The 25,576-nt window shown below is 37.1% G+C and overlaps 1 protein-coding gene and 1 long non-coding RNA gene across 4 annotated transcripts in view; one reads left to right on the top strand and one right to left on the bottom strand.

The window, feature by feature from the left end:
* Positions 1–25,576, bottom strand: part of LOC117567337 (semaphorin-2A) — a 50,673-nt gene that overhangs the window by 14,944 nt on the left and 10,153 nt on the right. The window contains exons 1-2 of one of the 2 annotated variants that reach the window (XM_034247258.2): positions 12,716–12,826; positions 11,411–11,827 (exon numbers count right to left, since the gene is read on the bottom strand). The exons of the other annotated variant lie outside the window; for it this stretch is intronic. Of the exons in view, the coding sequence (XP_034103149.1) occupies positions 11,411–11,570 (160 nt within the window). The 5' untranslated portion in view covers positions 11,571–11,827; positions 12,716–12,826. Of the gene's footprint in view, positions 1–11,410; positions 11,828–12,715; positions 12,827–25,576 lie in introns of those variants that run through there. 2 annotated transcript variants of the gene reach the window in all.
* Positions 8,341–8,553, top strand: LOC127565441 (uncharacterized). Of its 2 annotated transcripts, none has more exons than XR_007954732.1 (2): positions 8,341–8,441; positions 8,511–8,553. It is a non-coding gene; the product is annotated as an uncharacterized LOC127565441 (long non-coding RNA). The 2 variants fall into 2 exon arrangements; XR_007954733.1 differs by having other exon boundaries at positions 8,508–8,553.

The raw sequence follows: 25,576 nt of genomic DNA, 5'->3' as shown, positions 1-25,576 counted from the left end.
ACATGCATTTACTTAATTAAACTAATTAATATTTGCTTAGAGTGCCTGACCACACACATACACTCGCACCGAAGCATTGTCATTTAATGTGATTGTCAGACAGTAAACTCTACATGTCGATATCGATATGTCGAGCAATTAATTTTCTGACATCTCTTGGCATTTATGCGATTATTGAAGAGTCTGCAAAGTGCCAAGAATTCAAGCTCTATTCTCAAATGAAAGCACATTTAATTGAAGTCATAATGCTGTCAGGCTTAACAATGGCAAAAATGCTTTTTAATCTTGTCTCGCATGCTAAGTAATGAAATGTATTCAGCATTCAGTTGACCCCAAAACACAAGATATGTCGCATCAAAATAAAAACAAACTCAAATCCGCATTCTTAACAAAAAACATTTCCACATATCGAAGAATATATCTGTCGGTGTGTGTGTGTGTGTATGACTAACTCTCGCATACAACAATGGAAAATGCAAATGCCCTTTTCATCGCTGTTATCCCCCCACTCCGACGGCTTCACTCTTCGGCCACAAGTGCAGCTATTTTTGATTTCCGATTTAAAGAACATTTTGGACAAAAGCAAACACCGAAGCCAAGGCCCGGCCAAAAGTAGCAGCGTCAATAAAGGAAAAGCACAGAAAAAAAAAACTCCGACAAAAAAAGGAATCTGCGTCTTTTGTTTGCCAACGGGAAACAACTACAACAATGTACCATCTACATATGCATATATGCATGTGAGTGTGTGTGTGTGTATGTTTTTGCATATATTGCGCAGAATTCGGGTAAATGTCCTTGCCAAACCGGAAGTCGACTTGTATACGCTTGAATTGTTATTGTACCCGCTGCTGTACTCTCCTTCCTATACACACACACACACACATATACGTATATATATGTATAGTATGTATATGTACTCGCATTTGTTTGCCGCTTGCTGTCGAACTTTTTCCGCATTTTGTAGTTTTGCTTTTTTACTTTTTTTTTCATGCCCGCTTCATTTTCTTTATTTTTTTTCTTGCTTCTTGTTTTTCTTTTCAGTTAGTTGTTGGCCGCTTTTCCGTTTTGTGTTGAGTTTTGTGACTTTAAGCTTTAAAACATATTCCCGATTTGTCTTAAGGCTAATGAATAAGCTTCAAATTGCACTTAAGACGAGCTAGCTTAAGGTGTCAAATGCCAGCTGGGAAGGCAAGTTGCGCTTTTAGAGCCTAATGAAGCACATAAGTTGAGCAAAGTTTGTGCAGCTAGCAAATTGAGTTTTTAACTTAACGAAGGGAAGTAGGTTAAAGCAACTGCTGTTAAACCTAGTTAGCTAGACAAATTTAGTTAGTTCAACTAATTTGTAGTGTTTCTTGTACATTTTAGGCGCCAGTAGGGATAAGTAGTTTACCAAAAAAATAAGCAAAACATGACTATAAAAGCAGTCTGCATAAATATGCCAAAATACGTACACTGAGAGAAATATAAAGTACTGTTTAGGAATCAGGAGTTCGAAATATGAAAACTTGAACAAGATTTTTGGTTTAAATACGACATTTTACTTTTAACTCTTGATAAATTATGATTTAAATATTTTGGAGCTTGTTTTATATTGTTCTTTATTATTTTATTCATTATATTCTTTTATTATTCACTTTAATGAATATACAATATTCTTATAAACATGTTCAAATAGATTCAATCTTTTAGTTTTCAGTATTTCAAAGTATTATATTCGAACACAACTAAGCATTGAGCCGCTTGCATCATCTCTAATTATTAAACTGTCTTTGGGTCCAACGATTATAGAAAAGGAATTGCAACATTTGGTGTTATTAGATTTACAATTCACAAGAATTTTTCGAATAAAATATTTTTATTTTTTTTTTTATAGGTTGTTAAGAAATAGTTAACGTAATATATAGAATTCTATATTTAAGAATTTTGTTCATTTCATAATAATTTGTCATAAAAGTGAGAAAATTTATTAATCATTTGTTTAAGAATCGGGATAGATTTAAGAATAGTATTTACAGCTTAAATTGTTCTGCTTTTTTCGAGTGTACAGACATTTACGCATTAATTGGGTCTGTATCAATATGCTAACATTTGCTCGCATTGCTTGTAGTTAAATTTATGTGCACGAAAACTGTAAATGTTTATTGGGCTTATTAAGGGGGAACAAACGAACGAGAGAACATCTTTGCAATGCAAAACGATCTGTGGCATATTTACGATGCCAATTTGCTAGTTCCATTGTCAGTCTACAATTGTCTCTCACACACAGCATAAATACGCGTACAGCAGTCTATAAAAATATTATATATGTATCACAGAGACAGAGAGATATGGCCATAAATGTTGTAGGGATATTGGAAGGATGATGATGGTAGGCAAGTCTGCAATGTTTATTTACATGCAGAACGGGGCGACAGCATAAATTGTTACGAGTGCTGCGGAAACCAGAGACTAACTGTCTCTGTCTCTACCTCCAGCTCTTCTTCGTTCTCGATTCTATCCTGGGAGCGATAATAAATTACAAATTGAACGGAAGCTAATCGTAGGCATATGTATTCTGGTTTGCGCCGGAAGGGCGACAACAATTTCAACAGCGTATTGATAGCTGTCAGCAGTGAGTATTTAGTTGCATTTGATTGCTGCAAGTTGGAAAGCTGTTGCATGCGACATTTCGAACTCGCAGCGAATATGGGAAATGCCATCAAATTTTAAGCCAAAAAGCAGTCGTAAATGTGCTTTAGCAACCTTCCAAAACTTGCCATCGACGTCGACATCGACATCAACGTCTGGTTTATTTGCTTTTAATCCAAGTCCAATCAAAATCAAATTGCATTTACGAGCTGCCTTTGAAAGCGCGCAATTTTATGGCATCCAAACATTTTTACTCGCTTTTTTCTTTTTTTTTTTTTTTGTTGTTGGTCGGCAATTCCTACTTTAGATTTTCGGGGGACTTTTCTTTCATTTCGTTTTTTTATATTTTTATTATGGATATACAGAGAGAAAGAGAAGCTCTGTATGCGTAAGTAAGAGAAGTACTCGTATTTATGACTCCATATATGTCAATAATTTTTATGCGCTTCATAAATATGCGTGCGTCTTTACGACCGACCGACAGTCTCAAGTCTGAAGTCTGATGTCGGTTGTCCTCTTGCCTCTCGCTGTCAAATCAATTTCGTTAGCTCCCCTCGGAAATGACGGAAAAATGTCATTTTGAAAAGCGTTATTATCGAATCAAATACAAAAGAAATAACGAGACTCAAATGCAGTAAACATATTGCAAGCCCACCTCAGACGCATGCCTTCGGGCTTTCGATTCAGAGCTCTGGTGGCAGCAGGACATTTGAAATCCTTTGAAATGTCACAATTACCCGTCCGCCCCTTTCAAGGAGCTTTAAGCATCCCATATAGCTGCCACAAACAGCCAAAGCAAATGAAAGGTAAACTGCCACATGTGATGAAGGTTAACTGCAGCAAGAGCTATGTAAAACAGTTCAAAAGATTAACTTTTTATACCCGCTACCCATAGGGCAGAAGGATATTTAAAGAAATACTTTTGAGTTGGATTTTAGCTGCTTTGGCTGACAATTTTGTATATTTTGTACTCTGTGGTATATTTCAAATGTAGTATTTCTGCGATATACTAATTCGGTATATCTTAGTATTTTTGTGGTATTATGTTTGGCTGACAATCTGGTATATTTTGTGCTCTATGGTATATATCGAATGAAGTATTGCAACGATATACCAAATATGGTCTTTGGTATATTTTAGTATTTTTGTGGTATTATGTTTGGCTTACAATCTGGTATATTTTGTGCTCTATGGTATATATCGAATGTAGTATTGCAACGATATACCAAATATGACATTGGGTATATTTTAGTATTTTTGTGGTATTGTGTTTGGCTGACAATCTGGTATATTTTGTGCTCTATGGTATATATAGAATGAAGTATTGCAACGATATACCAAATATGGCCTTTGGTATATTTTAGTATTTTTGTGGTATATTTTAAAAATAATACCATACTATTTTGCTATTATTCCTATGGGTCTTAGTTGATTTGGCTGGCAATCAATATATATATTAAATTTTCCTTTGGTATATTTTACTATTTTTGGTATATTTTAAGAACAGTTCCGCAGTGTTTGGAATTTATTGAAAGTGGGTAGCGAGTATCTCACAGTCGAGCACACTTAACTTTCCTACTTGCTCTCTTTTGGGTGAGAAATTCGCCAGAAGAGAAGTTAGAAGTGGAGTTTTAGTTTGAATTGCAAAGAATTTATTGTTGCCAGGCATAAATTAGACAAGTTTCTAAACTTGGTTATAATAGTTACCAAGAAGTATTTGTGCATAATTCATGCGTGTTTGCCAAAGACATTCGCCAAATATATGTTTTTAGTCTCAGTCTCAGTCTTAGTCTCATTCGGTAATCCCAGTTGACGATGACGTCGCATCTATGCAAATTTCCCATTATTTTCCTGGCTAATTATGAGCAATGGTTTCCTCTTCCTGCCGCAATTCTCTCTCGCTGTGTGTGTGGGCAACTACGTCAGCATAAAGCACTCGAAAACTGTCTAGACGTCTGATGTCTAGGCGTGTTGTTATCCACACTTGTGCGCTGATTCGTGGCCTGCGGCCCCAGTGGGGCAGAGCAGAGCAGAGCAAGTTGCAACTTGGGTGTTGCAAGTTGCCAGTTGGCAGTAGTCTACAGACTGTCCCGACCGCTTTCAAGTGGTTGCCATTTCATTTGCTGAGAAATTGCATGTAAAAATAATTAAAACGCAGCAGCACTTGCCACACACACATACACACATATACACACAGCTGTGACGCAAGCTGATCTTTAAGCCGCGCTTCATGCATTTTTGTGTTGGCATCAATATTGCAACTGCAGCGCGCATTAAAGTTGCTGCAGTCATTTTCGCCTGCAGAGTGCGAAACATTTTCAACTCTATTTAGTTCGTTTTATAGCTGTCGACAACGCTCGGATCGTGGGGCAAACAGCGGGGGACACAGCAGCAGTTGAGTTCATTTTGTTGCCAAATAGCAAATGCAAAAACAGTCGTCATAAAAAGCAGCAGCAGCAGCAGCAGCATTGCCAACAACAAAAAGCAGCTGAAAAGCATTTATGCGCTAGCTTGCAACGACGGGGGGAGGAGTCGAAGGAGCATGCAAAGGACATTGAGTGGAGCTTGCGCCCAAAAGCAGGCAACAAAAACGCAACAAATGCGGCAACCGTTTCATTTTTGGTGTTTTACTTGCATGCAACGAGCGGCAGCAACTTCATTTGATGAGCCCGCAGCAGAGAAGAGAATGAAAGCGAGCTTGGGGGCAGCATCACGTGGCAGCGTGGCACATGTGTGTGCAGGTTTTTGTGGCGTGGCAGACATACACACACACACACAGAGTGTGTCCATTTCGAGCGCCATAAACGAGCACTAACAATTTGAAGTTTTGTTTTTTTTTGTTGCATGCAACAACAACAACTCTTGGGTTACCTAGAGCAGTTAGTTAGTTGAGCGAATGCAGAAAACACACAGAGCTTGCTACATTTTGCGGTGGCAAAATGAGCACTTAAGTATGCGGATGATATGCTAACTGCAACTTTTGCATAATTAAAAGCATTAAGAGTTTACTCCCGAGACTCTTACTCTCTCTTTTTCAAACCTTGCCACATCTTGCCTGCATTTGATTAACAATTCAAACGTTGCAATTTGCTAGCAACAAATTTCTGCACATTTCCTAAAATTAATTTGTTCATAATGTAATGCAATTCAAGTGACCAAAAACTAATACTCTTGACTCTCTCTCTCTCTCCTCTCTTTTCGAATCCATATGCAAATGCGAAATGCAGTCGCAGGAGCTACTGTCAAAATTACAAATGCAAATTAATATTAAGTGACTTGTTTGTCTCTGTCGCTCTCTCAGTCTCTTGACTGTTTGTTGGGTATGTGTTGTGCAATTACTTGCACACGCACACACACATTTCATCTGGCATTTTCGTTTAAATAATTGAATTTCACTAACGACCAACAAAACATGACAAACTCTCTTGGCAAAAGCATTAAGTTGGCTTTTCCCCTAACTTCTAATGTGCAATTAATGTCATTCAGTTTGCATTTTGCATTTAACATTACATAATTAATTGCACTAGTTAGTTGTAACTGTTACTGCTGTAATTGAATCAGCTGCATTATGAGTATTTAATAGATTCTCGTTTGACTTTCTGCTCTACTGATAAATTATCCCATATTCATTCTCTGCTCTCTTTTTCCTCCCCATCTTTTTATCAGCCGCAACCGGAATTGCTTTTTGTTCTGAGTCGCTGCTAGTTGAGAGTTTATCAATCAAATGTTGCGAAACTTTGGCAAGCGTTTTATTCAGAAAGTTTTCAGCTTAATGATTTGTAAATATGAAAAGCGAATGCGCGATAAAGAAAAGCACAGCGAATGCAACGAAAAGACACAGAGAAATGCTGTATGATGTATTAAGTTTATATATGCAGTGAAGATGTCGAGAAAACTATGAGCTTGGAAATTTGATTAGGATCAGATAAAAATCTAAGAAATTATTCAAGAATAAACTGCTGCTTGAGCAAACGAATCTAGGTTGCTTTAGTTGACAATTTGGTATATTTTAAATGGAGTAGTATATGATATACCAAATATAGCTACTGCAAAGAAGTATTGATTGTTTTAGTTGATGATCTGGTATATTTTAAATGAACTAGTATATTGATATACCAAATATAGATACTGCAAAGAAGTATTGATTGCTTTAGTTGATGATCTGGTATATTTTAAATGCAGTAGTATATCGATATACCAAATATATCAGCTGCAAACGCTTCTTGATTGCTTTAGTTGAAAATATGGTATTATTTAAATGTTATATTATATCAATATACTAAACATAGTCTGCGGTATATTTCATTATTTTTTCAGTACATTGATTTCGTATACTTTAATCATAAAAACGCACTGTTTAACCGTTATTCAAAATACATAGCGGGTATCTCATAGTCGAGCACACTCGTTTGTAGGTTTCTTGTTCCTTATTTCATATTAATATTTATAACAATATAATTCTAATTATTTGACTATACTTAAGAATATAGTTTAAAGCACATCTTTTGTGCCTTCGTGACACAGTTTTGATGACCATTTTCACGATGACAATGGAACTCTGTTCAAACCAGCTGCATTGTGGGGGGAAGCGCCAAGACACACACAAAGCAGTGGCAAGTAGCAAGTGGCAAGTGTACTTGGTAAGTACTATAGTTGCAACTACTTATTTCGCTCATAAATTGTAGCGTCAAAGTTGTTGGAAAGAAACGTGATTTTGCTGTCGCTTATAAGTTCGAGTTGAGTTGAGTTGAGTTGAGCAAAAGGACTTTAAAACATACTTTTTAATGATGGCTTTTGTCCTTTGCTGTGTCCTGTGTCCACACCCACAACTTGGCTGCTGCTGTTGCTGCTAACATTATTAATTTTTGCGTCAGGTGTTCGGATTGAAACTCAATTTTGTTAGCGCTCTGCTCTGCTCTGCTCCTGTTGCAAAGTTTTCGTTAACACACTTTGGGCCGGACTGAATACAGCAAAGAGGCTGATCAAAGCGCAACTGGGACAGAGTAACCAACAAGGACACACACACGCACACATACAGTGACATTTAGTGTTACCCACTAGAGAGAGGGAAAGAGGGAGAAAGCAGCTTTTCTGCCGTGCGTTCTCAGCTTTTGAGCTAACAGCTTTTGACATTGCATTAACGCCAGTTGGCGACGCGTTCGCTGCTGCTTTAGCACAGCTTGTCAACCTCGATGGCAAGCAGGAACATGGTGCGGGGCAACGCCTGTACACTTCGTTACTCAATTTGTGGCAAGGAACTTTCATTATGTGTGTGCGCTGCGTAACATGTGACTCTCATAAAAGTCGACCCCGCGCCACACACAGCGACAAACACAAAAGCTTGAGTAGTACTTTACTGAAAACGTGTCACTGAGTTTTAATTGCGCGAACTCCAACACACACACACATACATACACACACTCACAGTAAGTACAACATTAGTGTTTTGTGCGTGGTCAGTGTTTGGATAACGCCTACACAGTTCAGCTTATCGCTTGCGTTTTATTGGGTCAAGCATTTGTGCAACAGTTTGAAATGCACCCCGCTACTTGCAGTGCATGCGCAACTGTGCAAGCAGTGCAATTGCAGATCACAAATAAATGTCTTGCTAAGCAGTGCAATTTATTTGGTGCCTTTGCCAAACGGCTTCTTTGATCTGTTTTATTTATTGTTTCTTGAACTATAGATAGTCATCATTATTATAATTGTCAGACAGTTCCCCTTCACATTGTACAACACAAAAAACTAACAAGTTTCTCGACTTCGATAGAACTCTATAGAGACTGTGGCTGCTACCTGACTCGTCACCTTTTGTCCGTTTCCGTCTACCTAATGAAGTCATTCTATCAATAATGAGCAACTCTACACTCTTCACACAGCAGGGGCGTGGCCGAGCCGAAAAAAAAAAACAAAGGGCAACTGACAGGCAGACAGCGTTCTGTTCTCTTTCAGAGACAATTTAAAAATAGAACTACGAGAGCATCTGCTCGCAACGCTGAGTCAACAAATGAACTGACAAAAAATCGGAGGAAACGGGGCGAAGTTCGTTGATGCAGCGGCGTGGAACGGAGGAGTGGGAAACGTGCTGCACTTTGGGGCATTTGGGACTTCACAGCTGGACGAGTGTGAGCGCATAAATTGTGATCAAATTCGAATGCAATTAATTTCACTAAATCAATAAAAATAACAATTTTTCATTGCATGTGGCCAAACACAAACTAAGCAACTTTATTCGGCCATGAAAATTTATAGTTGACATTTTATTTTGTATAGTTTTAAGCTCTCTCTTTATATTTTTTTGTTTTCGGTGTTCTGTGTTGTGTTTGTGGCTTTTCGCTTAATTTATGGCTTAAACCACACACACACACGACTACATTTAAGCACATACATAGAAATATAAACGAGTCTCTAAAGCAGCTGCTGCATTTTTTAAGGAAGCGACAGCAACGTGCATATGGCTTAGTCAATAGACTGTACAGGAGCAAGAAGAGCCAGGAGCCAGGAGCAAGGAGCAAGGACACTCTACTCTGGACACCTCTATGCAGCATTCTGTGTTAAAAGTATGCGCAAACAACTTGAGCGTTTCCTTAATCGCCTCACGTTTCTGCTACAAGTGCTTAGCCGGCGAGTTTACTACAATATGCGTCAACAACAACAACGGCAACGAGGAAAAAAAATACAGTTTGTTGTTGCTGGAACGTGAACTTTGTGCTGCGGTTATAGCTGAGTCTGTCAGCCGTGTGTTGCATGCCACACTCACACACTCCGCCCCCTTTTGGACAGCATCTCTGAACGTGAACTATTAGAAAATGTTTACTGGACATGTACATGCAACATGAAGCTGCCTCTGTGCCACTGCGGCTGCTACGTATAAAAAGAACTTCAATAGACTATGAAAATAGTGCCAATCAAACTGCCTTTAGAAAATAGTTGCCAACCATTTGAATATGTGCTTTTTGTGCGATGTCTATTAACATTAACAGACGCTTTAACAGCGCAATAACATAAGCGTAACATTAAGAAAACCTTAATCGTTAATAACATTATTTGTTCAGGAATTAGCTTTATTTTTTATAATATTCTCTTGAATACTCTAGAAAATAGTTGTCAATCATTTACATATGTTGTGGTTTTATGCTCTGTCCATTATTATGAGCAGACACCTTAACAGCCCAATAACATTAGCATCGGCGCTTAATAATCTTGTGTCAACGATTGTTTTTAAGAAAACTGTCTTGGAAACAGTCTGGCAAATAGTTGGATAACATTTAAATATGTATATTAGTTAAATTGGTGTTTCATGCTCTCTATATTAACATTTGCACTCGTCTTAACAGCGCAATAACATTCGTGTAATAAAAAAGAACAAATGGCTCATTTCATGTGCTTATAATAAACACATATTTATTAAAGAAAATTTGTTTGTTTTTCAGATTAAAAATAGTTATCAAGTACCTAAATGTGTTGGTTGATTTGAGGTTATATGCTTTGTCTATTAACACTAACAGTAGCTTTAACAGCGCGATAACATTATCGTAACATTTATAGTTTATAACATTAGCTCATTACGTATGCGTTTAATAATCAGTTTCATTTCAATTTTGCAATTTGCTTCGTTTTCGATTCGTAGGAAATGTTGTTAAATTTATTGCATGCGTATATTTTCAAATTAAATTTTGCCGACAAAATGATTAATGAATCGTTTTTGGAGGCGACTTTGAAGAGAAACAGAAACAGAAACCAAATAACATACAGTGAACAGCTTCCCAAGCTCATTTGGATTCGGTTAATGTAAATGACTCAATAAAGCGAATCATAATTTATCCGGTTTTTCAATCAGATGGTCGTAAAATTGCTTTTTCTTGTTTGAAAGAAATTGTGGTCTAAAAATGTACACAAAAAAGAAGAAGTATAAAACCTATTTGAGCTACTCTTGGCAACTTATTCGGGGGCTTTGAACTTTCCAATGCGTTCTTATATGCAGAGTATATAGCATAATCCCGCATTTTTAGTTAATATGTGTGTGATTACTTTGGTATTTATGCAATGCTGAAAAATGAATATGAATATGAATATGAATAACAATGCTTTCGCTCTGATATTAATATGCAAATTACACGATGCTGGAAAAATAATATAAATTACAACAATACAGAAGGACAACCAATGCATTAAAAAGTAGTCAGTGCTTAAAAAATATCATTTGTTCTTTTTTTTTTTTTTTTGCTTAAATGCCTGTGGCAATAATGACAAAAACGTGTTGAATTAATATCGGGGCCATTAAAATAAATAACAAAAACAATATTGCCGCAAATAAATTACAATTATATTTTTTTTGTTTATTATTTTGATTGCATGTAAATTGAAAAATAATAGCGCTTCCCAAAGTACAGATTAAATTTTATTGATGATTTTTTTCAAAATGCATTCGCGCTGAGTTGCAATAAATAAACAATTGAGAATTAGCTAGATTGCTGACTAAGGAATGCAAAATAAACAATGATTATTTAAACTGATTGTGGAAACCCAGTTAATTGTGGGTCTGCAATTTCTTATTAAACATGCTACTCATTAACACTTAACAAAGAGGGCAAATTAGTTTATTAAGAAGTTTTTCTCAGAAAACCGTCTTGGAACATATTTAACATGTTATCAATGCAGTCAAAACACTAATTGCACTGCTTTTCGTATATCCGACCGCAAGCAGTGCAAATGCATTCCTGTTGGCATTGCAGAGTGGGGCTTAGTCTATAAATATCGCGGATTTATATCATTAGTTTACCTCGCTTGTGTTTGCCATAACTGGACTGATCGTTGCCGGCACAGCAGGGTTGTTCATAGTAGAAATTCCATGTGTTTTCATAGTCGCCTGCAATTTGTTGTATTCCGCATGCCAGCAGAAGCAGCAGCAGTGGCAGCGAAAGAATCAATTGCACTTGCATGCTGAACCTGCTTGCACTGCTTGTTTTTCCTTACTTTTTTTCTTTTGGGTGTGGGCACACTGTGCTGCCCAAACCTCAATTGGATTACTGCGTTTTTTTCGCCTTAATTTGCAGTCGGCTCACTTCCACTCACACACGTTCACCCAACAAGAGAGAGAGGGCGAGTTGGGAAATGTTTTCGATGCTGTTTGTTGATCCAAATGGCAACCGCTGGCAATTTACTTGCCAAGCCGCATGAAAAAAGTCCTTTTAAATAACTGTTAACACATTTAAGTTGTATTATTTTTAATGGTCGCGCAATATTTTTACACTTGTTCCGCAATTGCGATGAAATTGATTTTCCAGCAGCAGCGGAAAATGGATTTTAAATAAATTTTCAGTGCGCAATGCGTGGTAACAATTTCGATTTGATTAATTATAAATGCAGACTCACACACACACATAAACAATTGAGCATACACACATAACGAGTGTAGTTTGAATTTTTACAGTTTCGCGCGTTTGTGCATTCAATTTTCGAGGCATTTAGCACTCGACAATTGATAAAAAAGAAAAAGGTACACACAGCATAAACACATAAAAAACCAGGCGACAAACTGGTTTCAGTAGTTGGAACCCACGCAGCAACAACCACAACAACGACAACAAAGAGCAGGCCGAAAAATTCTTCAACATTTCCGCCAAGCGATCGGACAAGTGCGAGCGAGACGCTATGTGCGAGCGGCGCAACATGTAAACAAGCTGCTTTGCGAGGTTGCCAGAGCGGCGGCGCACACTCTTTTTGTTCATTTTATTGCTTAATTTAAATTTGCAGATAACCAAGATTCACTTAACCAAGAAGGTGAAATACTAGACTCTTTGCTTTATGTCTTTTAGCTATCAGTTTCATTTAAAACATCTGTTGCGCGTATGCCTCTCTTTCTTTTTTAATCTGGCACCTCAAGTACTGCTTGCATTGCAATGCAAGAAATGTATACATTGACATATGTACGTATGTGTATGAGCGTATGTGCATACACACATAGTTCAAGATGCATACACACTAAATAAATACAAAAAAAAATAGCACTCGTTATATGAGAAAATTGCTCAATATATTGTGTGGTGGGCATCTGCAGTACTCTTTGTTTGGAACTAATATGTACATTCACGAATATCCGAAAGGCTATTTCCAATACAAAAACGACAATTCACATCATACAAAAACCGAACGCAGCCACAGACGCGCAAACTGTGTTAAAAGACAACAACAAGATCACTGACGGGTGTGACCGCAGGTGGAATTTAAAAATAATCCACTAAGTGTTTACCATTTGCACCGTAAGCACAAGTTATTAGTGCGTGTACACTGTTTTAGGTATATTAGTATTTTTAAAAAAGTCATTTGGTTTTTATTCTCATTTATTCGAAATATAAGTTTTAGAATTGTCAACATAACAAATTTTTCAATTTATTCGTTAAAAAAGTAATAAATAAAAATCGAGCAAAAGGCGAGTAAAGTGCACATCTGGTATTTTTAGTATTTTGCTGGTCATACTGATCAGAGGTTCCATGAATTAGTGAGGCAGTCTTCAGCAATCGGTGTTCATATATCGATAATACGTTGACGCGTGGGAAATACTTAATTTAAATTGAAGCCAAACAATACTGACAGGCCATAATTCAATTAACGCCTTGTTAATTTGAAATCGCATCAACAGCAGATGGCACAAAGAGTATATTTAACTTGTGCACTGAACTCTCAAATGATTTAATAACAATGGAAATCAATAGAAAGTAATTTTCAATATTTCATTTGGTCATCGTGGACATATTTCATTTGTGATTTATCATGAATTTCATAAACGGCATTTTCTCGAATGTGTTGTCGGTTTGCCTTTGCTCGATTTGCGGCATTTTGGCCACAAATAAAAGCCTAAAAGCAACAAAATGCGGCCGCACGACGCATAATTCCCAGACTGGGTGGCCAACTGGAATTTAAAATGGACACCTTGCTTTGAATACCAACTGTGAGGCTAAGATGAGGTTAGGGGCGAGGGGTGGAGAACAGAAAAGCCGTGGGCTGCATGTGGCATCATGGTCATGGCTATTCTGGAAGTTTTTGCTGGGAAAGCGGCAACACGTTCTAACACGTTTGCTAGACAAAATTGTTTCAAAACGGAAAAGTATGCTAAAATTGCAGCACGCGCCGTCGTCTGGTTGATTCTTCTCATTTTGCATTGCAGTTTCAATTTTGGAATGCAAAGTCGTGCACGACGCTTCCTCTTTGTGTTTGTATGTTGTCTGTGTGTTTGTATGTGTGTGTGGCTATTCTAAAGTGCCTCTTGCTCTGTCTCTCCATTCGCATTGTCTTTACTTCTTTCTGTCTCTGTCTGGCTAGCTGTCTAGCTGTCTGTGCTTAATGCTCGGTGCTCAAAATGTGATTATTTTAAATGCTGCCGCCTGCTGCCGACGACGCCGGCGACATAACAATTTTGAATGGAGCTCGAAATAAAAGTCATTTTGTTAAGCAGACAAACGCACTCAAAGCGAAACGTCGTTTCACCTGCACTACGCACACACACACACACATGTATAGATATGCATGCCATTGACGTTGTCTGGTCTGGTCTGGTCTCTCTGTTTTTACCTTTGGGCGGCAATTAAAAACAGTTTGGCAGTCACAGTCGCTGCTGCAATTGAATCTCTTGCGGCGCCACAAAGTATGCAATGGCTTCTCCCTTAAATACGTCTTCACTACACACACGCATACGAAAGTGTGAGTAGTTATACACATACATACATATATATTTAATTAAAAGGCAAGCCGTTTATGTTTTCATTTTTGGCAAGTGCGTCCTTTATGCTGCGCCGCATTTAATATCTGCAATTGTCAATGGAACTAGCTCACTTGTCTCATTCTCTCGCTGACTATCTCTTTCTGTCTGTCTATCTGTTTGTCTGTTTGCCTGCTAATGAGTTTTCGCAGCGTCGCCTTGCCTCATTATGCCGCATGCATCATGTTTGTCTCTCTCGCCATGATACTCTTGAAAATTTTGACACATGCTACACACACACACACACACACACACACACACACAGACACAACACGCATACACACATAGTCACTCATTTTGGTGGCTGCTTTGATGTCGTATACACTTTTTCCTTTCGTTACATTTTGTTTTTCATTTTTTTTCTCCCTTTTTTGGCAGCTTTTCAAGTGCAGCAGCTCTTAACATTGTTGTTGTTTGTATCCAAGTTGTTGTTGTCGTTGTCATTGTCATTTGTTTTCGCATACAGCAGCAAAACGTTTCTTTACACAATGTCAACTTTCAACAAAGGACTTTAATTAAGTCCTTAATGACAGCTTAATTTAGCGCACTTTGGGCACACTTCGTGTGCTTTGACACATGCCAAAGACCGCTTCCTACCCCACTCCTCATTATCTACGCTCTCACTCTCCTTCTCTCTCCCCCATTTCTCATTGCTTCTTTCTTGTTTTTCGCTATTTGTCTGTGTTGTTAGTTTCGCCTTTCCTCTTGCATAATTTACATGACCATTTAATACCTTAAGCTCCTGAAATAGCATTTTGATGATCAACAAATAAAAACATGGCAAACTTGCTGCTTGACCAACAATGTTATTGTTGTTGTCACAGTTGTTGTATTGCTGTTGTGTTGTTATTGTCTGGTGTCTGTGGTCACTCAAGCTGTCAGCAGCGAGCGGCAACTTTTATGCATTATATAAAAAGTTGCACAAATAACCAAAGAACAGCGGCAACAACAAGAAAAACAGGCAAAAAAGTGATAAAAACTATTTGTAGTGTTGTCGTTGTCGTGGTTATTGTTGTTGTTGTTGTTGTCGTTTTCGTTGTCGTTGTTATTGTGCCCAAGTTGGCTTACTCAAGTTACTTACAAAGATTTCAATGCACTTTACTCAGCAACTTGTTCGCGCAGAAAAAAAAGAGTGACCAGACAACAACGACAACAATTTGACTTCTGCAAACTGTCAGAGCAAGCAAATGGCACTAAATATTAAGTTTGCCTTTGCATCTTGACCAGCAAGAAGAAGAAGGAGAACGAGAAGAAGAAGAAGACGTAGTAGTGGAAAACCTTAACGTAAACTGTTGGGCAGGCTCAACACAGGACGACAAACAGCGCAAAACTTGGACGGGGACAAAACTAATGAAAGCTTTTGTGAGCTGCGTGTGTGCGACTGTGTGTGAGTGTGTGTGTGTGTGTAGTCTGGTGTGTTGCTGCTGTTACTTTGCAAAGTTTTTGCCTTTTGGCTCGACCACAGAATTTCTCATGAGCTACACAACTACGAGTGTATAAAAACAACAACAGAGCGGCACTTATTTCAAGTTCAATTAATTTTAAGTGGGGCGGCCATTGTATTGCACATGCTTCTTCTTCTTGTTCTCGTTCTTCTTCTTCTACATCTCTCTTTGGTTTCTGTTCTTGTTGCTGCGGCTTTTTGTTTGCTCTGCATGGCTTGTTTGTTTGTTTACTTGTGTTTTCTACCTCAACTTCAGTCAGACATGCAATGTCAACGCCTGTATTTATGCTATAAATAATGCAACATATTTTGCATAATGACAACTTTGGGCCCCAAATACCGCATCGCATCGAAGCAAAATGTTGGTGGCGTTGCGTTTATGCAACCGCAACGAAGCCTAATTGTATGTTGCACAAATTATATGCCTGTGGCAGCCACAGCAAACAAGCAAGCGTCGTTGCATAGTTTTGTGGCACAACAAATCGAATTCGCCAATGAACCATGCGATATTCGAAATAACAATAATATGAATGGAAAACATAATTGAAATGAAGACAGCAATGAAGAAATGTGACAAAAAGTTAGACTACATTTAAATTAATTCAATCAATTTGGCAAATAAATCAAATTAAATAAGCTAAGCAAATGACAATTGCAGAAAATAATTCAAAAGAGTTAAATCAATTTAACAAATAAAATTGAAACAACTAGTGGCATTAAATTTATTCATTGTGCTAATAGAACAATCCTTTAGAAAACAGCTCAGTTCAAAGACAACACAATGAATTTCAAAAGATAAATATTATATTTATGGGTTATTGACATGTTTGTAATGCAAAACCAAATAAATGTCATTGTAACAATACAGTTACATTTTCAAGTGACTAAAAAATATCCAATGCAGTTATTTGTATAAAAAATTAATGAATTCTCAAACCCAAAAAAAAAAGAAAAAAAAGCTTAAAGCATATAAACTGTTATCCAATATGCAAAAGCATACTTTAAAACTGCTTTAGGCGTTGTTCAGCAAAAAAGCTTGTGGAGCTTTGTGGAATAGTATTTTTTAAAATATCAATTAAATGCCGCATTTGAGTAGTTGGCAATCAAACAGTATTTTTTTTTTTTTTTTTTGCTTTTGTATAGCATTTGGTTACAGTTAAAAATTCATTAAACTACTGTTTATTTCCATAAGCTTTTGTTGATTTTGCTGCATTTCATTGGCATATTTTTTTAATGCACAAAAAAAAAAACTGCTCAACATGCACGTTAATTTGGTTGCGATGCTTTTTATGGCCAAAAGCGGATTTGCTGCAACTTAAAGTTGCATTTAATGTGAAAAATGCCAAGCCTTGATTTGAAGTATGTGTGTGTGTATGTGCGAGAGAGAGAGAGAGAGAAGAGTGTGAGTGACACGCGACAGGGATTAATGTCAGCTAACATGACATTTAGCGCTGAAGAACTGAGAGACTCAGAGGCGGCCTAGGACAAAGTCAAGTTCTAGTCACAGTACAGCGACGTCTGTGTCACGGCCACCGCAACAGCAACAGCAGCAGGAGAAACAACAACAAAAACAACTGCAGACAGCGATAACAACAAAAGCCAAAAGGCAAATCTTGTCTAGCTGCCGTCTGGGTCGAGAGAAAGAATAAAGAAGAGTGTAAGGTGCACAGAGATGAGTGCAGTGAACAAACAAGGGATAGAGACAGCAACAGTTGAATGGAAAGAGATAGCAATCAGCTAGCCAGGAAGTGGCAAAGTCTAACTCTCTCTCTGCGTGTGTGTGTGTGTGTGTGGTGCATAATTAAAAAACCATTTGGGCGACGTGGTTCAACTACTTTCGGATTTATATTGTGTCACTCAATGCAAATGCAGCAGACGGTGTAAAATTCGTTGCATTTCAAATGCGTCGGCTTCAGCACAAAAACAACAACAACAACAACACCGACGACAACAACTAAAACAACGTGATGAACAGAAAAGGAAAAAAGCGTCGCATTCACAAACATTCACAAAAGGAATCAACAGACTAGAAGAAGTGCTTGCAAAACTTTTGCCGTCTTCTGATAAATGTTAGAACTTTGCCAGAAATCACTTTAAAACTGTTAGTTCAGAATGTATTTGCTTCATCTGAAAGATACTTTCCATCTGACGCGAATATATCAGCAAGTGTGTGCTATCTACTTATTTATATCTTTGGGGTAGTTCATTTTATCAACGTCTTTAATTTTGTATGGTAATAATTAGTTGAGAAATTTTCTACAGCAACAATTTTAGTCTTCTTTGCTCCAATCAAAAGATTGTGTAATTTGTTCGAGATATACACATTTGTGTTTATATTAACTTCAAATTCCTTGGAACTAAAAAAAAAAAAAAATACAATCTGTAGAAAGGTAATGTATTTCATTTATTTCAATTCGTTATGTTTCTTTTTAATCAATTTTTATCGACCACGAACAATTAGAGCTTTATTATCGATTCCCTTATTTCTTCCTTACGATATTTTTTTCTTTTTCTTTCGATTGTTGTGTAGTACTTGATTACAGTGTTCTTCGTTAAGTGTTGTATAATGCATAAATATTTATGGAAAGTAAAGAAATCAACTCCACAAATCTTAATAATGTGTGAAATAGTAAAAGTGTTCTGTGTTGGCATGAGTTCATTTAATCGTTTAAAATTACTATTAATGAAATGAATCTTTACATTCAATTGTGTGCAGTGTGGTGGAGGAAATTCTCTCAACTATATCTTTTTGTCAAAATATAGCCCAAAGTCCGTTTTAGCTAAATTACTATTGACCAAGTTTCAATAAAGCCAATTCTCTGTAATAACTCATTTGCCTTTGGGCTGTCCAGGTGCTGTCATCGTCAGTTGCCAAAGTAAAAGCAAAAGCAAAGGTTTGTGGCCTAAACTCTTTTAATTAAATTTAGAATAATGAAAAATTAGCAATATAAAAGCTCAACAACAAAAGTGGAAATCTGCAGCTGATGAAGGCAGTGTCGAGTGGCGGCAACAGCAAAGATGACAGCAGTTGCCACAGTAGCAGCGACACCAACAGCGGCAACATGAAGTCTTTGTTGCCACTGAGTGTTGCCTGTTGTGGCCCCGTTCGTCACTTAAGCACAGAAGCCGCAGCCGCAGTAGCAGCAACAGCAGCAGCCAACGTCGTTGCATTTGCAGCAGCAATTGCTCCACAAAGGCTGAAAGGATGAGGCTGAAGTTGAAGCTGAGGATGAGGATGAAGCGCCTTCGCCTCAGCTTCAGGCTCAACCGAAAAGCCAAACCGCACGCTAACAAGCTGGCAGCATGGGCCAAAAGTGCGCTTGACGGGGGTTGGCTTTGGCTTGAAAATTAGTTGGCAGCAAGTTGCGGGTGAGAGGTAATTGCAGCATCAGCAAAATGCTGCTCAGCACAACAATATGGCAGCAAGGACATTGAGGCGGCTGGCTCTATGTAACTTTGTGTGTGACCCATACGCACAATGCAACAGCAAAACAATTAACAGCAAAGACGAGGGAGGTGAAAGGGGAAGGTTTGCTTTGGTCTCTGCACCGACATCTCATGCATAAATCATCTGGCAGAATTTTAATTCCGAATGTCAAACTGACATAACAAAGCTGGGCGCATAGGCAAAACGGCAAACGCTTGCGTTCGTTTTGCATCTAGGGATTTTTGCCTTCGATTTTCGCTTCTGACATGTTGGTATTCAAATTGCCGTTTGTTAGGCCCGTTTGTAGCAAGCAGCCAGAAGTCTGCCTCTGCCTCTGACTCTGCTACTGACTCTGCCTCATACTGCAATCCAATTCGGTTTGGTCTCAGTTCCAGGTGCAGTTTGCAATTGTTGCCTCGTCCATGTCTTTGGACAGGATAATAATTGAATTTCAAAGGCAACGATGACAATGACAGCAAAAAGTCAGCACACTCATACGTTGCACATAGTTCGTCTTGTTTGTAGTTTGTGCATAGTTCTAGTTGCCACAGCAAAGTTGCCACAAAATGCCAGATTATGAATTTATCAATGTCGCAGGTTTATTGAAATTGATTTCCGCTCTTCAGAGGCAGTTGCATTTCCGTTTCCGTTGTCGTTCTCGTTCTCGTTGCGCAACAAGAGTTCCTGTTGTCTCATGTCTCATGTCGACTTGCATTTATGCAAATAACACAAACGAATAGAGAGAAGGAGAAGGATGAATGACAGAGTCATGTATAAGTTTATTACATTTGCTCATAATTGATTGAGCAGCTTCGGCGATGTTTGCATCATGGGAAAGGGAACAGTTCATTACTCCATACTCATTTGCATTAGATCAAGCTAAATATTCTATTCTATTTAAGATGAATTTTCAATTTTTCATCTTTGTTTTCCATTTGGAATTTTTGAGCTGCGTTTGAAAGTAGACACAATTTTCAATTTCAATTTTATTTTTGCATAATCGTAAGGTGTTTCCTCATTGAATTCATGCTGCACTCAGAGAGGGGAAATACCCATAAGAACTTTACTAAATTCCTTTTGATGGGGAGACTTTTCCTTTGTTTGCTGCCGACTCGACTCGACTCGAGTCTGTCTGGGCTTGAAAGCCAATGCATCATTAGCAAAAAAGAGAGACTGAAATTATGAAATGACTTAGTAGTATTTTCAGAATTCAGAATTCTTCAGAGTGTCTTTTCGGTATTGTAAACGACGAGAGCACATTATTAATTGCACAGTCTCCCATGGAATACTTGCCTTTATTATTGTTCCTGCCATTCTGTCTGTCTATCTGAATGCCTCTCACTCTCCTTCGCTCTGCGTCTGTCTGATTGCGCAGCACAAACAATGGATTGTGCCTTTGTTGCCATTAAGTAAGTAGGCTTACTAAGTTGCAGCTGCAGCAACAATTCATTGTTCAATTTTAAGCGTATTACAAATGCGAACCAAGTAGCGTCTTTATACCCTTTCGCTGAGTCTAATGGCAAAACGTCTAATGAGTGCCATAAGTTTTGTTATTAAATTTCGATTATGTTGCTAATTAAATGAGGTAATAAATGAATATACGTCAAGTTATTATAATAAAAAGTAAGTGCTTATTTTTGAGATGATGTTCAATCTCCAAATTATTTCATTTATCAATTTAGTGCGCCACATTTTATGAGATTTTTAGTCAACTCGGAAACTTTGGCTAATATTTAAGAAATTTATTTCTTAATTTTCAAGTTCATTTTATAAATTATTTTAATGGTCGTATAACGTTTCATTCAATTGAGAAAGTAGAGTTGTTAAAAAATGTTAAATTAAGCAATTACGTTTAAAGTAATATTGGACATATTATTTAAGATTGTTTGCAATAATCGTAAATTCAAAATAATGGAGAATTTCTAAATGAATTTATTGGCTTTTATAGAGTATTCTTTTATTGGCTATGCCCTAAGCAATGTGAAAGTTTGTCAGCTGCGTTTTGTAAATTTTTTTGTAGCATACCTTTGAGCGCACCCCGCTTGTTTCTGACATTTGTGTTTTGTCATGACAAAGCCACAGAAACAGAGCGGAATAGAAAGCCAGAAATAGATCAAGAGAGAAGGAGAGAAGTGTAGAAAGAGATAGAAAGTCGTTTACACACACACGGACACTAAACTCGTTGCGACTCAAGTGCAAATAAGCAATAAGGCGTCGAGTGTGTAAATCATTTGGCATTTTCAATTTTACTTCAACATCAACTTGAGCTTCAACCACAGGCAACAACTACTTGGAGCTAGGTGAAGTTGACCAGAAAAGCACCCAGCTCTCAAAGTGGCACAGCACAGAGAAATGGAAACTTTTTGGTGGCACATGGAAAACATCTCTTGCTCCACCCATATGGCCAATGGCTACTTGTGTTTTCAGTGCACTTGTTTTAGTTGTCTATGGATGCGCTTGTATGCACATTCCCACATTCACATTCACATACTCGTAATTGTGCTTAACATGAAGTTTTACTACTTAAAAGATCCCCTACTACACATACTATAGTACATATATATATTCTATTTCGAAAATAAGCCTTTTTGTTAGTGGCATTGAGTGCTGTTTGGTTTCGTTTGGGATTGCTTTGTATTCCGAGCTGAGGGTTGAGTTGGGGTTGAGACTCGTTTCCTCGTCATGCAGCTGCCACTTGGGAGCGCATATCCACATGCCTCTGCAATTGACGTGCTAACCAACAACACTGTGAGTACTTCAGTTAGTTTGTGTGTGTGTGTGTGCCTGATCTCTTTCCCTTTTGAGTATGCAACGTGCTGCCCCACCGATTGCTACTCTAATTTTCCCTTTTTGCTACTCTTGTGCCTTCTCTCTGCTCGAACTGCCTTCGAACAGACGTATTGCAGTTTTGCATATGTTCATTCTTTGTTCAATTGTTGTTGTTGCCTGTGTGTTTGTTTGGTGTTGATTCCCCAGCGTGTTTGTCTATTGTTATTGCTCTTGCCCAGCATTTTACATCAAACTCTGTAGTGCCAAGCTGTCCGTCTGTCTGTCTCTTACTCTCTAGGAAGTCTGTCCAACTGTCTAGCTGTTGCTTTGTTTAGTTGGCGTATTTGTTACCAGGACACGGATGCAACTTTTGGGCCACTCTTATGCAAAATGCATGTACTACACTCCGAGTTGTTGTCTAAAACTTTGTGCCCTGAGATTTTGGTGCTGCGTAAAACCCACAACACAAATTGGCAGCTTTAAAATAACATTGAAGTTGCTTTTTAGCTTGTTTCTGTAATTACGTCACACAGCTTGCGCAAATATGACAGCTAAAAAATTAATTATTTGGGCCATAATTTGACCCCCAGCATTGCGCGCACACCAACATACACACACACAGCCATACAAAAAAGTTGAAATCGAAAAACCGTGCGCGTCCCTTTGAAGTGCTCGCAACACGGGCCGCACAGCTGGAGGCTGCAACTGAAAGTTGCTTTATTTCCTACCTGAAATGTTGCTGCCTCCGGGCAACAGCAACTCGCTGTTAGTAGTTGCCTTCCAAATATTTTCGCATTTAAAAATTGCGCCTATTTTTAGTAATAATTACAACAAAATCCAACCAAATAACTCCGCCATCGTTGCTGACCTTATGCCATCCACAGGAAATTAGCCTTGTTAGTGCCAAGTTTTTAATAGCAATTTCCCAAAAATTTCAATTTATGCCGAACCTCATTTAAATTAGCAGCATTATTATGCATAAATTTACGTACTTTCAAAGGGCTTTTCAGGGAAGATTTATTTTCTATTTCAATTTATAGTCTAAGACTATGTACAAAATAAAAAACTATATAAATATTAATAATAAAAATCCTCCAAATCAATTCAATTTTAATTTATGTTGAATCAGTTTTATTTTGCATGACTTTGCTTACTTTAAGGGCAAGATAATATTTCTATTTAAAAAATTGTGTTCATAGTTATTATTTGAATTGTTTAGGTTGCTGTTTAAAATATAAATCTTCTTATAATTATCTTATCATGTAAAATGTACTTTCTGAATTGGAAAATTTATTTATAGTTTATGTCTAAAGTGTTGATTAAGATAACAATTTTGCACATGATTTCAATTTGAATTCATGTCGAATCTCATATAAATTAGCATATATTTTCAAACTCTATTTCTCTCTCTCATTTAAATTTGCATTAATTTTCTAGCTTCAAAAAGCTTTTTGAAGACAATATGTGTTTTCTATTTTTAAAAATTAATTGATGCTTTCACAAGCAAGATCTATTGTGAAATAAATTTCAGTTTAAAATCAAAATTTTTGCACATCAATTCAACTTTAATTCATTTTGTGTTTTGTATAAATTAGCATAAATTTGTATACTTTCAAAAGATGAATTTCTTATTTTAACAAAATAAATTTATAGTTGATATCTAAAATGCTGTTTGAAAAATAAATTTTGAATATTAATTAATTCAATTTCAATTTCTGTTCAAATTTTCATACTTTCAAAGAGCTTTACAAGCAAGACGATTTTTTTTTTTTGTTTTTTAAATAGATTCAAGATATTTAACTTGCTATTTATGTTAAAATCAAAATTATAAAGGGCATCTTATAATTAATAGTTTAAAATGCTGTTTAAAATAAAAATCTTGCTTATCAATTCATTTTCAATTTATGTTGAAGCTTATATAAATAAGCATACATTTTTGTACTTTTATAATGCTTCACAAGCTAAAGGTGTTGATATTTGATATTTAAAATGCAGTTTAAAATAAAAGGCTTGTAAATCAAAGGCTTGTTAAATTTTGAGAATATTTTGGATCAACAGAGAAGTTGAATGCAATTATCGTAGAATTTCATTACTTGAAATGAGTTTCGTCTTTTGCTTTAGTAAACAAATTAATAAACTTTATTCTAATCGGCTGTCATAAGCTTCAAAATTAAACGTATGAATTAATTCACATGCTTAATAATGCTGAATTACAGGACTGCTCGACGAGGAAATACCCTGTATGTCACATAGTTCACTACACAACAAAATCAACTACATTTTAATATAACAGCTTATATATAGGCTCATTTCTACTACTTATATCATAGCAATCAAAAATGTTGTCTAATATCTATCAGTGATTAGACACCAGTTGTCAATTTACAGGGTATAGAAATGCGCACTAACGCAATTAAGTGACGCGCTGAGAAAAAGGAATGATAAGTAAACATGACAAGGCTTTTAAGTTTATTGCGCCAGCCAACTCTCATTTGGCTCATGCCAGAGCAAGGACATTTAACTACGCCATAACCTTCCCCATTCCCCTCCTCCTCCTCTTTTGTGCCGTTCCCATGCATTAAGGGTGCACCGGCATATGCGAGCTGTGTGTGGTGGCTTCTACTTTCCTTTTTTTTCCTTTTTTGTTTCTGTATTTTCCTATGGTTTTTCATCCCATGACGGAGGGGGGATGGGAAATTGTGCACTTACTGTCACTTTTCATATGCAAAGCACTTTGTGTCTGTCGCTAATTTAATAATATTCAGCATTTTACAAGCGGAGCAGACATCCAAAATGTTTGCGGCAATGCTGTCGACCAGAGTTACAAAGTGTCCAATTAAATGATTTTTACCCTGTCGTTAGACCCTACCATTGAATGGGAATAGCGAATGTTCTCTCATGGATCCACCTGGTTGCCCTCAGTCTTCTTTTCTCTTCCTCTCTCTCTCTCTCTCCGCAGCCACTCGCGATTTTTTCACAGTCAGTGCATTTTGCAATAAATATCCGAAATTGCAATTGGCAAACACACACGCAAACTATTTGGCAAGCATTTTGGCTACGGAAGTTGTGAAAAATCGTTGACAAGCGACAAAACACTTGACAGCGTCAGCAGCCCAAGGAAACAGCAGCAACAAAAAATCCAGCCAAAAAATGTCACAGTCACACAAAAAATATATGTATATATAGAAAGAAAGCAAAACAAAAACCAAAACCAAATCACAGGGAGTTGCAACGACAACATGGAACAATGTGTTTGCCTCAAGTGAAGCACAGCAAGATATCCTATAGCTAACATTATTTTTATTTGAGGAATTTATAAGTAGAAAATAGAGAGACTACAATTACGGTTATATTTTATCATTTTCTATCTTTTAATATTTATAGATTTCGACATTTGGTAGAATCTTTTATAGAACATCTTTTCTAGCAACATCGATTAGCTTATAAAATGTATATTTCAGTGTTAGAAAGGAGAACAAGTTAATAATATATATTATATACATTATTATTTTGATCTTAAGCAATTATTTTTTCATTGACTATTTTTGTT

Source organism: Drosophila albomicans, chromosome 3 (genome assembly GCF_009650485.2).
Source record: "Drosophila albomicans strain 15112-1751.03 chromosome 3, ASM965048v2, whole genome shotgun sequence".
Taxonomy (NCBI): Eukaryota; Metazoa; Arthropoda; class Insecta; order Diptera; family Drosophilidae; genus Drosophila; species Drosophila albomicans.
The sequence above is the reverse complement of the archived record's forward strand: the minus strand, read 5'-3'. Positions and strand labels throughout refer to the sequence as shown.